The sequence below is a fragment of the Micropterus salmoides genome, unplaced genomic scaffold (assembly GCF_014851395.1).
Source record: "Micropterus salmoides isolate LMB-PRFRI ecotype aquatic unplaced genomic scaffold, ASM1485139v1 Ms_hic_scaffold_3549, whole genome shotgun sequence".
NCBI lineage: Eukaryota > Metazoa > Chordata > Actinopteri > Centrarchiformes > Centrarchidae > Micropterus > Micropterus salmoides.
Window position 1 is genome coordinate 12,574 of NW_024042872.1, and position 12,427 is coordinate 25,000.

Sequence of the window (12,427 nt, forward strand, 5' to 3'; positions counted from 1 at the left end):
GTGGTTGGAAAAAGGCAGGAACAACAGTCCTATTGTTACTGGACAGACAGGAAAAGAATCAAACCTCATCTACCGGACAGTCCCCAAGATCATCCGCAGATACAAACTGGGTCCCTGAAGGTCTGGTCTATGAATATTCAGTCTTTACCCATCCTGTGAAAGGTTCCTAAATCCCCAGCAACCGTCTTGATAAGGGTGTGGTTGGGGCTGTTTTGTATTGCCAGTGTCAGGCTGCTAACACGCAAAGCACTACCCAGATTTAGGTCAGTTTGCATCTGTCATCACATCCTTGACTCAGGCGGTTTGCCCCGCCTGTCGGGGTTTAGACGCAGTCATTATGTGTGCGGAAGATGAATAAATAAAAACTATAATCGTTAAACGTTTCATATAAAATGTGCTTTATCCAGGCCTTCCCATAAAATCGTATCTTTGTAGCTTGAAAGTCAAACGCACCTGAATGCGGCGCGATACGTTCTTCCGGTGTGTCCTCTTTTTCTATAACGTTAAAAGCTTTCAAAGGTTGTGTAGTTTTAATTCAAGAATTGTCGTTAGATGTCAGGGAAATAAGCTCCTACAAAATACAGGGCTGCTTCCAAAAACACACATCAGAGGCTACTTTGGTCGTTTAGAAGAAGTCCGTGGCAGATTTTCGCTGACAAGTTTTTTTCAGTTTGAAAACACTAACCGGAGACCTCGTGGTGTGCTCTGCGAATCACGTTGAATGGCCGATTGCAGTTACGAGCCACGTCTTTTTAATTATCGCCCCCCACCACCTATCCAGATTCCCGTGTGTCTTTTTGTCCTGATGGCGCACAGTCGGTTTGTCTTGTCCTATAAAAGTCCATGTTTTATCTGGTGGCAACGCGCAGACACCTCGTCGTGCCTGTTTGTCTGTTTCTGCGTGGAAAACACCCACACTGTTTCTTTCCATCCACTACCTCGTGGTTTTGTGTATTAAATATTAAGCATTAAATAGTAGAACAAGTGGTGTGTTAGGCATGACCTGCCTCTTGTGACAAAGCTGCGACATTTAAAGATAATCTATTTTACTTTTTCATAACGTTACTGTCCCGTTGACATCCAATGGGAGGGACTAAACTGAAGTGTCCATCACCTACGGGGAATACAGTTTGGTCCTAAGACACTGGCTGCCGGAGTACGATGGAACATTTTAGCCTGAATGTATATTTTACCTCCTTGTCCCGCGTGTGGAATAGCTGTGTGTGCCCAGCCGGGATATTTTAACTGACAGTAAGTAGGCTATCTTTTTAGGCCTTTAAATTGGACTCATATTTTACTCCTCTGTCTGATCTGTCGCAGCATTACCGGTTGAAGATTGTCCAGCTGCAGATTAACCCACCGAGGCAGGAACACAGATTCTTTTCGTTGTGATTTGTACATGTTGTCACTTTCGTCAGGGAACATTTGTTGGCTTAGTTCCTAAATTTTAGTTTTTTTGTGTAATGCGGCGCTGTGGGAAACCAGGGGATGGGTGGGGACGACAAAACTTAGCCTTCAGTATGCCCATCCTCTATCATTACAGTCCTTGATATCTATATTCGGGGCTTAAAACGTCTTTACAGCTACACTGTTACACATCCGCGGTGTAAGAAACTTCTAGTGTCTTGTACAGATTCTGCTGTTTTTTTGATGGAGCCATAGCACACTGTACAACCCTATACAAACTCCTATCAACTCTAAGGAAAGAGGCAAAAAGTGCGTGTGTTTCTCAAAAACCAACATCAAACACGTTACAAAGCCTGTCACTTTATTCTCAGTTTTACTGTAATGGGTTAAACGTGGTGAAATGGTGGATCAGTGAGAAACACCGCAGGCAAGAAGAGACTTAGCACTGTTTTTTTTTAGTCACTGTTGTTCTAGTCATGTAGGAATTTATGACATATTCAGATCATATGATATGGTTGCACATTTCAGAGTCTGAGTGCCATATATAAATGTCTTTAAAGGCCCCATGCATATAGTCTATTATTTGTAAACGATTTGGTAAATTATGCACAAAAACGTGCAAAACAGGACTTTCCCTTACAGCAGTGAATATAAAGTGTGTATTGGTTAGGCTAATTTAGGCCTATTGAAAATTACACATTTTTAATCAATACCTTACTTTACCATGAAAACATAACCCCATATCCAACAAAGACTTCCTTTAAACAGTAGACTAACTTTATCAAGCTAAATAGCTGTATATTACTGACCTTCCCTGATTAAACTCTCATGTCTACTGCGTGGTCAGATTTGCTATGTAACCACATCCAGCAGTGATGTGAGGGTGTGCTGAACACACCCTGGGTACACCTCTACACTTCTCAGTAAGATGAGGACTTACACTGTAGGAGTCACAGGAATTTTAAACAAGATTTTCAGGTGGTGTCAAGTTGCTCTTTAAAGCCCCTATGTGTTGTATTTTCATATGACATAGCCACTATTATCCTGATTGTTTGTGAAAAAAGTTCTATGAAAATTGGTGCATTGTGTGTGTTACTTGATCATTCTCATTGTCTCCACCTTTCTAAATGTCTCCGACGCATTACCCTTGTGTCAGCCAGGTGTTTTTGTTTTTTATAAAACCACTGGGAGTCACCGAAGTCAGAACTCTCCAAAACCTTCATACAAGGACTTTAAATCATCTCATGGCCCTGTGAGTTACTGCTGCTCGCAGCATTAAGTTGTAAATGATCCAGCAGCACTGATCCACACTAAGATTATGCTCATATGACTATTTGGTGTGTAAGATGTGGTTTGGCTTTCAGTAATAATAGTTTCTTCTGGCCAATTAGGCTCATGTTAGGAAGCTGTGTGGATGTAGTGTAGTATTTCACAGGTAGGAAACTTGAGTAAATAAGTTTCACTCACAACAAACAAAAAAAATCTTGTCAAGTCAACCCAGGACTTCTGTGTAGCAGTCGCCCATTCTCTGGTGCTTGCTGTCATTTCCCTTTTCCAATTTGTTTTGGCTGAATGTCAAAATTCCTCTGAGTTGATTGGGGGGTTATTCAGATCGCTTGCACAGGGTGTGGGCACTGGCTCTTAAATAGGAGTTGACAGCAGCTTGGTTCTTTCACCTCTTAGCCAATCAAGGTGTGCCCTTTCTTTGGGGCTTAAAAGAGGCAGTGAATTGCACATCCAGGTGTTATTCTGATCCTTCCTTGACCTACTGCAGACATCATTTTAGCAAATATTGTCAGCTCTGAACTCTAGTCTGTTGAGGGCTTTTTGAGACTTCTTTGCTGTCTTGATTGAGGGTGATTTCTAGCATTTTGGAGCGTAGTTTGATGGACTATAAAAATTTAGCCTTCAACTACCTGCATAAGAGGAGATCTTAGTGGTATTCGTGCAAGGGTTTTTGCTTGCCTAACGATAACCTGCCGATTGCAGGCTTGTTTGGTTTATTTTCATTGAAACCTCTTTAAACACCAAAAAAAGTATTCTTACTATTGAAGAGGTTCATGATTAGTAAGTAGGCATTTTTTATATATTATATTTCTTTTTTTTAATATTTTTCTCATGTATGCCAGCATACTGCATATTATCTATGCTTAACAGCACATACGAGCTGCTTCTTCATAGCATTCAACAGACAAAAGACCTTATTTAGCAAAATACTTTTCTAGCAACATGTCTGACTCAGCAAACAGCAGGAAGCGAACTTAAATGACAGGGTTTAATGTCACGTTACATGGCTGAAAGGCCTAAAAAAGATTTAGGATTATAATTGGAGACAATAGAAAAAAAACATGAAATGACAAAGTAGAAATTATCCTAAACATGACTTGTTTCTTCACAGTATCACAGAATCACAGTAACATCTGGTGAAGATCAGTCTTTGTGGGATTGGGGATGGGAATTCAAGTTCTTCACCAGATGAGTGTTGTTCAGCACTTGTGAATTCTTTATAATGCTGTAGTAAAAGCAGAAATACAACAAAACAATTAAAATAGGAAATGTTATGAAGGAGATATTGAGATCACAGTAACTGAAATAACAAAACCTCTAAAGAGATTCTTATCATGTAACAGTATTTATTTTATAAAGCAGTGAATCATAACAAACCCATGGATGTACAGGTAATAACTTCAAAACTCGAACATTAGCGGTGTATTCACTAATCAATAATTCTATTGACCGATATTATCTGAATTTACAAAAAATAAGGGAGATCCTTGTGTTACTGAGTTGTTAGTTAATATCTCAGCTTAAATCCTCTACTCCTGTCTGTTACATCTCCTCCCTTTTGACTGTGTTCATTTAAAAAGCAAATCTTTTGTACAACCAGTAATATGCACTACACTGGGGGCTGATTTCCAAAGTAGCTAGTATCGTCTCAAAATCCAGAAGTTTTCTCACTGTTGATGTTTTCAAACTCAACCAGCAACTCTATGTGCATTTTTTTAAATAAAAAATGCAAAAATTTAGCCAGATGAACGATCCCAGAATGACTGTTTCTGACATCATCTGCTTTTTACACTTCAGTGCACAATGAAGCAATTTTAACATTAGCAAATGTACAAATGATTCCAGTAAGTTTTAGTCACTGTGAAGTGCTGGGTTTGGTGACATTTGTGACTCTCACACGCACTCACACATTCTCCCTCCCCTTTGCCTTGTTGCCCAGGAAACAGTCAGCCATTCAAAGAAATCTACCCACACACTTTACAAAAGGGATCACACACACACACACACCCTTTTCTCTCACTCGTCGCTGTGTCCTAAACTGATCAAGAGGTAAACACTACGAGACGCCTGCAGTATATGAATGCTCTCTGTTTTCAGCATTTTAACACTGGGACTTCGAACATTACAGAGTTTGCTGTAGACTGGTGTGATACTGAGTTGTTCTTGAATGGCTCACATCAAATGATCATATCTCGCTCTCCTCATGGATAAGATTCACTTCAAGAACCTCCTGTCAGATTATTTCACTATATTTTAACTCCAGATTTAGCTGTGTTTTTATTACTTGTGACTCTTGGTTAGCTACATTGACTGCAAACGCTACAACTTGTGGTGGAATCATAACTCCCGCTGCTTTGACAACTACTGCTACTCAGTACAGCTAATGCAACTGATACTGCAGCTGCTACTATTAATACCACAGGTAATACAACTACTGCTGATTTTACAAATGCTACTGCTACCCCTGCTTTTACTGCTACATCTATTGGTGTTATGATAGTTCATACATTACTGCTACAAACTACTGCCACCATTTGCAGTGACTTTAAAATCTCATGTGTGTCTGTGTGAAAAAATTTGTCTCAGTTCAACATTTGTTTGGTCACTGGTTATGTATGCATGCTTGGTGATGAGAATGTGCACAACTCTGGACTGTCAAAGTAAAACTCCTTTTCTTTACTCCAGGGCAGCTGGCACTTGCAACAACAGTGCGATGGACAGTTCAGAGGATGTGATCGAGCCAGTGGCTCAAAGCTCGACAACCCATAACCTGACCAGAAGGCGCTTTTCACATGACTACAACAATCTGAGTCCAGACGAGATAGACGGCCTCATGTCCAGCAGTGGTAAGAAAATTAGTCTGTTCTTATAAGTACATTAAACTTAAGGTATGATTGGAAGCATTTCATAAAAATGTTATATTGTTCTAAATCACAGAGGGTCGTCCTTTCCTTGTGGTGCATCGTCTTCCTGAAATAAAAGAGGAGCGTATACCTCACTTAATGCCTGGTACCCCCATTACATGCAGAGTGGACAACACAGAAAAATACACTACTCGCTCAAAGGTACGTCTGTAAATTTTTTAAATTATAAACGAAGACTAATTGTTTTTTCTTTTGGTGGTTGTTAAAAGGATACTAGTATTTATAGAAAACTTCAGATGACACATTTAACTTTAATTAGTTACTCTTAATAACCATGTCAAAACAGTTTCTGCTAGTTAACATCTTATAGAACAGCTTATGAACAATCCATGATCACTTTTTAATATCTGATTTGTCAAGCCTTTGTCAAAACTTTATTCAGCTTTCCTTTATTGTGTGGTTGTCTTGGTCTGGGTACCTCAGCTACTGTTTAGATAGAGAGGTAGGCTGGCAATGACATTGTGATTTGTTATTCGTTGAGTGTAATTTTATTTGTAGATGCGATGTTCGTGTAGAAGAGGAGAGTGTAGTGTGGAGAGTTTTTGAGGAAGTGGGTTTCTGGGATGCCGTTTTATTTCTGCTGCAGCCTCTGAAGGTTGGGGCCTCATCTAACAAGATATTGGAGTCAATCTTTTCTCTTTGGACTTGTATTTCTACTTTGGTATTTTCACTAAAAAAGAACAAGATCATGTGTAATAGTGTATTATTCAGGTTGACACCAGAGAAGCACCAGATGTTGCATTTTTTATCAAGGTCAAGGGAATTTGAAACTCAAAATTGTCTCCAGTGTGTTGGGGTTTAAACAGGTCCACATCTTAACTAGGCTATATTTTCTAAATTACATATGTGAAATGTGCATGTCATGTACATCAGATCTGGAAGACCTACATTGTGGTTCGATCATAATCTACTGCACTTGCTGTTTTACAGTGCAGTGGACAACTATGATGGACACTTTGGATATGTTAACATTCATTTGTAACTAAATAAGTGGCTCTGGCTACTGTCTAATCTCTTGTGTTTCATGCCCTTTTGGGCGTTGAGGTAAAGGTGTTGCTAGTGCTGTTACACAGATCTCGGCAGCAAAATTTGTGAGGAAAATGTGACCACAACTTTTATGAAGGAAAGCAAAACTGTAAAAATAACAGACACAGGTTGCTTAAAAATAGTCAACATCTGTAGTGCAATAACATCTGTGAAGTTAAAACTTAACCCTGCAGTGGTGAACTTTTGTCTCCCACAACCTGACAGTGAGAGTTATTACACTCTGCTGATGCTTGCTTTTAACAGATAGGCTCTGCCATACTGAGTTGCTGCTGTCGCTATGGTTGCTCGTCCCCCTCAGCTCTGGCACAGACACTAGCTTTAAGTTGCAGTGAGAGGCTTAATCAGCATCCTGCAAACTCATCTGGCAAGGGCTTGAATGTAACGGACGTTCATTTATGTGTTAAAGTCCCGCACTTTAGCTTGAACTAAATAAGTAATTTAAAATTCAGTGAATTTTATTCTGTCATTTGGTTTTCTTCAGTATTGGATTTTTCTCATTTTAAATCATCATGCTTATGACACAATTTCAATACTATCCCTCCAGGTCCATGTAGGCACTCTGTACACAGTGCGGCTAACGCATGGCCACTTCCACTGGACAGTGAAGAGGAAGTACAAGCACTTCCAGGAGCTGCACAGAGACCTTTACAAGCACAAGATGGTGTGTCACTTGCTGCCTCTGGGAAGGTCTGTTTACCGATCAGTTTTTCCTTAATCATCCAAGTCAACATCTCACTCTGAGAGATGTGCAGTAGAAATCGGGGCGGTGGGTTGCTTACTTTTTTTGGTAATTTTTTGTTGTCAGAATGAAGTATTTTGAATATTCAAATGTTTCTTAAAGGTTTGCAAAGGAGAGGCAGCAGCTGAGAGCCATGACAGAGGAAATGCCTAGCCTACATGGGAATGAACGAACCAGAAGGACCTCCAGCAAAATGGTATCAAACAAATCAATCAGAGACATAGTATATACATATATACAGTACCTATTATGAATAACCCCTTCGAATACACACACGGTTGTTGCAATATTTTAAAATGTATTTTATTCATAGAAGAAGATTGGTGTTGTTTATTAACTACATATAAAGAAAATAAACACTTTTAATAAGGGGTTGTGTTTTTACTGTATTGGAGTTCTTACTCAGGATGATCAATGAATTAATTTATATATTTTATATTATTTTATGTATTTTATGTTATTATTGAAAATGATAATAATTACAAAATTTATATATATAATATATGTAATATTTTTAACGAATCAGTCTACACAATGAAAAACAGTTACTGTATGGCCCACAATGGCAATTTCATAAAAATCAATTTCAGGCAATCAACTAACTTGCACATGAATTTTTCACTCTCTCTATATAACTTTCCGCTTTTCTATTATCAGAAATACCTTGAGGACTACCTGAATGGTCTGCTGGAGAACGTATTCTGTAGGAATGATCAGAGCATGGTAATACCTTTAAAACAAAGATACACAGACACATGCAAAGTGGATGCCATGTGGCATGATGGCATTTTCTGATCTACCTTTTTCAGCTGGAATTCCTCTCCGTTGGAGCTCTCTCCTTCGTCACTGATCTTGGACCCAAAGGCTTGTAAGCAAACTTCTTTAGAATGTGTGAGACACAAGAAGAAGTGGGGTAAATGACAAAGTGTGTGATAGAGATTTATTGTGCAACGTGTGCCAACTTGTCTTAGGGAGGGACCCATCTTCAAAAGGTCGGGGGGCCACCGGATCCAAGGCCTGAACTGCATTGGCCATCATCAGTTCTGTTTCCGCTGGTCACGGCGCTGGCTGGTGGTAAAAGACTCCTTCCTGATGTATATGAACCGAGACAATGGCATCATCAACTTTGTGTTGCTGTTTGACCCAGAGTTCAAAGTGAAAGTGGGTACTGCTTACACAGACAATAAATATGGAGTCTGCATTGAGAACTTCACCCGGTAGGTCAGCTGAAAGCTCCAGTGAATTGTGTTTATATATGCCTGGGGTTATGTTGTGTTTTTGATAAATATATGCATTTTTTGTATGCATTTTTGTTCAGGAGTCTGATCATCAAATGCAGCAGCTATAGACAAACCCAATGGTGGAGTCATGAAATCAACCAGCTGGCAGATTCCTGTGACTTTCTCAAAGTGCAACGCTTCATGGGGTTTGCACCACCACGGGAGAACACACTCACAAAATGGTAGATATGTAGTCTACGTGTCTAGTCTAGTCCTGAAATGTACAAATATCTGTCTTTAGATTTGTTCCTCATTTGCTAAACTTTCATTCATATTTCATACATATTCATATTGAATTGTTTGAAGGTACGTGAATGGAAGGGGTTACTTTGCAGACCTGGCTGATGCTCTCGAACAAGCCAAGGAGGAAATCTTCATCACAGATTGGTGGTAAGTGTCAGCAAGATCTGGACTTTGTGATGAAGAGGCTTTGTCATACCAAACAAAAGGTTGTACCAATGAAATATTTTAGCTACATTTGTAACATATAAGTGTATTTCTTTTTTTTTACTTGGAAATGTTGACAAGCACAAAATGCAGTGATCATGCACTACAACAAATACCATATCCATCCACCTGAACATGGAGTGCAGAACCCTGCAATTAAGTGTATTTTTAATGTGAATATATAAATAGATGGAGCTCTTTATGTGTCTTTCCTCTCAGGCTCAGTCCTGAAGTGTTCCTAAAGAGACCAGCAACTGATAACTACTGGCGCCTGGATGAGATACTCAAACGCAAAGCAGTAGGCATTCTCTCTGTCTTGCTCTTCTCTTTTATACTATTTAAATGATTTTCAAATTGCACATTACCTGCGCTGATAATTTATTAAAATGCCTTTACCTTTTCCTGCAGAAACAGGGAGTCAAAGTGTGTGTTCTGCTGTACAAAGAGGTGGAGCTAGCACTCGGCATCAATAGTGAGCACAGCAAGAGGACTCTTATGAATATGCACCCAAACATCAAGGTCTGTCACACCTCCACATTATCTGATAGACTACGGCTACACAATTAGTAGAGGTCTCGTCTCATGTTTTCGCGTCAAGTTTAACCCTTTGCATCCATCAGGTGATGCGACATCCTGACCACGTGTCGTCTGTGGTGTTCCTGTGGGCTCACCATGAAAAGATGGTAGCCATTGACCAAACAGTAGCCTTTGTGGGGGGGCTTGACCTCGCTTTTGGGAGGTGGGATGACAGCCAGTACCGGTTAACTGACCTGGGTTTGACAGAGATGGCCAACGGTGCGACCACGGAGGAGCCCAAAGGAGATACAGGGGTAAGGAGTTGAAACTGTCTTTTTAGCTTGTGTATTGCTGCTGACTAAAACATGAATATAATTACAGTAGTTCATGAACAAGTGTGCTTTCAATATGTCAACGGATGTCTCTGTTAACCAGGATAATGGTGTGGCTGATGGTCTAAAACCATCTGAACCAAGTAAGCAAGCAGAGCAGGGCCCTAATGATCTGACTCACAACACTAAACTGTGGCTTGGCAAAGACTACAACAACTTTATCCAGAAAGACTGGGTCCAACTGGACAAACCGTTTGAAGGTATGTTATCTAAATGTCCTTCAGTATCGCACATGCATACACACATTGAAACACACCGCGAGGCTCTGAACTGGCAGTTGAAAGGATTGCTTTTTATATATTTTTCAGATAACATCGACCGTACTCAAGTTCCTCGCATGCCGTGGCGTGATCTGTCTGCAGCTGTTCATGGGAGGGCTGCCAGGGATGTAGCCCGCCACTTCATCCAGCGCTGGAACTTCACCAAGGTCAGTCTCCACAGAACGTTTCAAACAAACGTCTTTTTCATGCTACCTGGGTTTTATTGTTTTATTGTCATAGATTTGCCATAAAGACCCCATACATATATACAACTATATATATATATATACACTTAATTATATGTTGTGCGTAGCATGAAGGAACTACAAATTTCCTTTCGTTATGCAGCCTTGTGCTATATAATATTATAAACATCCTTATCATTGTGGAGAGTGGATTACTGGATTCAGCTTTACAAATAAATATACAGATATACAAGCTTCAGATAGCTTTAGCACATGTTATATTGTTACTATCCAAAGCAGTTAATTGGAGGTGTAAGCAAGGTTAAAAAAAGTTATATTTAAAGTTATCACATAGAGCTAAAACAATCTATCTGAGACTTGTGTTGCCCTGTTGCGGCTGTATTGGAATTGTAGGCTGTTGTCCACAGTCTCTGCTATGTTATATTATGCTACGGTGAACAACAACAATATGATATAAGTAGTAAGTAGTAAAATAAACTTAATAGAACTTTTCTGCAAGGCTTCTGTAGGAAACATGAAGGTAAAAAATATGGACTGTTCATTTATTCTGTCTTCTCTAGATCTTCAAAAACAAGTACAAGGACGAGTTCTACCCTTACCTTCTTCCCAAGTCTCACTGTACCGCTGACTCGCTCTCATTCACTGTGACTGAGTCCAAGAAGGCCAAAGTGCAGGTATTTATGCGCACATATTCACCAAACACCAAAGTCACTATCAACCAAAAGTGCAAAACCCGTGCAACTGAAAAAAAGGGTATATGATGGACAATGTGCATGCTATGTCATGCTATTTAAAATCTTGATAAATTTTTTATATGTTGGTCTACTAAGACTAATATATCGGCCACAGGACTTGTGATCCACATCATTTTAGTACAAAAAGGAATCAGTGACCAAGCTGAGGAACTCACAACACTGCCAGGTGCTTTTCAGGTTTTACACACTGATACAGGAGAAGGAAATTTCCTTCTTTAAGTGTAATATCGCACATGGTCACCCCAGGTCACGTTAGGATCATTTGCTGAGCCATGCTGGATGAACTCTGGGGTCCATCTCCTAGGTAACCCAAGGTCAAGATTATCTTTATTTAGTTTCAGACAGACAGACTGACTTGCTCTCTTGCACTCTTTAGAAAGTGTTGCATGTGACTTGAATGACACACAACATGACTTAGGTAAACGTAGGTAAGCATAGTGTCTTGTTTTGAACCAATATCCAATAGAATCTTCATGTATAGATAAGGGAAGAATTAGCTTGTTTGAACACAGGGAATCTCTGTATGTCGAGGAAGTACTCCCCATCAGGATGTATCCGAAAGATTTGACTACACTGTGCTCTGACTATACTTCTGATGCCATTTTTCTCCTCGGCCGAGCTTCAATAAATCTTACTTTTTAAGTCATCCTAAGTTTCCTGAAACCTTTTTCATCTATAAGAGTTGATTTGCTCACAAGAGTTTACCTCATAATACAGTGAGTATGTACAGACTGTTCCCATGTAATGTGATCCATCCAGATCAATCAGACTTTCTTTCTATTCACCATGGGTGGCAGGTTGTTCGGACAACATTTCACATCAGATCAACAGATCACACGCATGATGACAACACAGAAAACTACCACAGTACTTATGGTATTGCTTAATGTACATGTGGGAAAGGGATTTTTATGTCACACAAGCCATGAGTTCCACTGGGATGTTTAACGATAATCAGGAAAGCACCAGAGTCGGAAATCTTAAACTCTCATTTGAAGAAAGGAACAGAAATTGAAAAAAAAAACATTGAGAGCACAGTGCATTCACAGAATTTGCATTTATAGAGAAAACATGCTGTTGGTGATCTCCACATTGTTTTGGGGAATGTAATTACTTTAAACAAACAAGAACTTTGCAAAGAAGATTCCTTAATGACTTTTATTCTGC

At 39.5% G+C, this 12,427-nt stretch overlaps 1 protein-coding gene across 1 annotated transcript; it reads left to right on the forward strand.

Moving 5' to 3' along the window:
* Positions 1-842: 842 nt before the first annotated feature.
* Positions 843-11,179, forward strand: LOC119884573 (phospholipase D2-like; the record flags this gene model as incomplete). The annotated part of the gene is given in 16 exon segments (XM_038694959.1): positions 843-1,251; positions 5,380-5,540; positions 5,632-5,759; positions 7,210-7,352; positions 7,507-7,600; positions 8,062-8,127; positions 8,214-8,272; positions 8,376-8,621; positions 8,723-8,866; positions 8,991-9,074; positions 9,351-9,429; positions 9,540-9,650; positions 9,752-9,961; positions 10,083-10,239; positions 10,348-10,466; positions 11,066-11,179. Coding segments are annotated over 15 exon segments (1,887 nt in total), but the record flags the coding sequence as incomplete, so codon positions are not given.
* Positions 11,180-12,427: the final 1,248 nt, after the last annotated feature.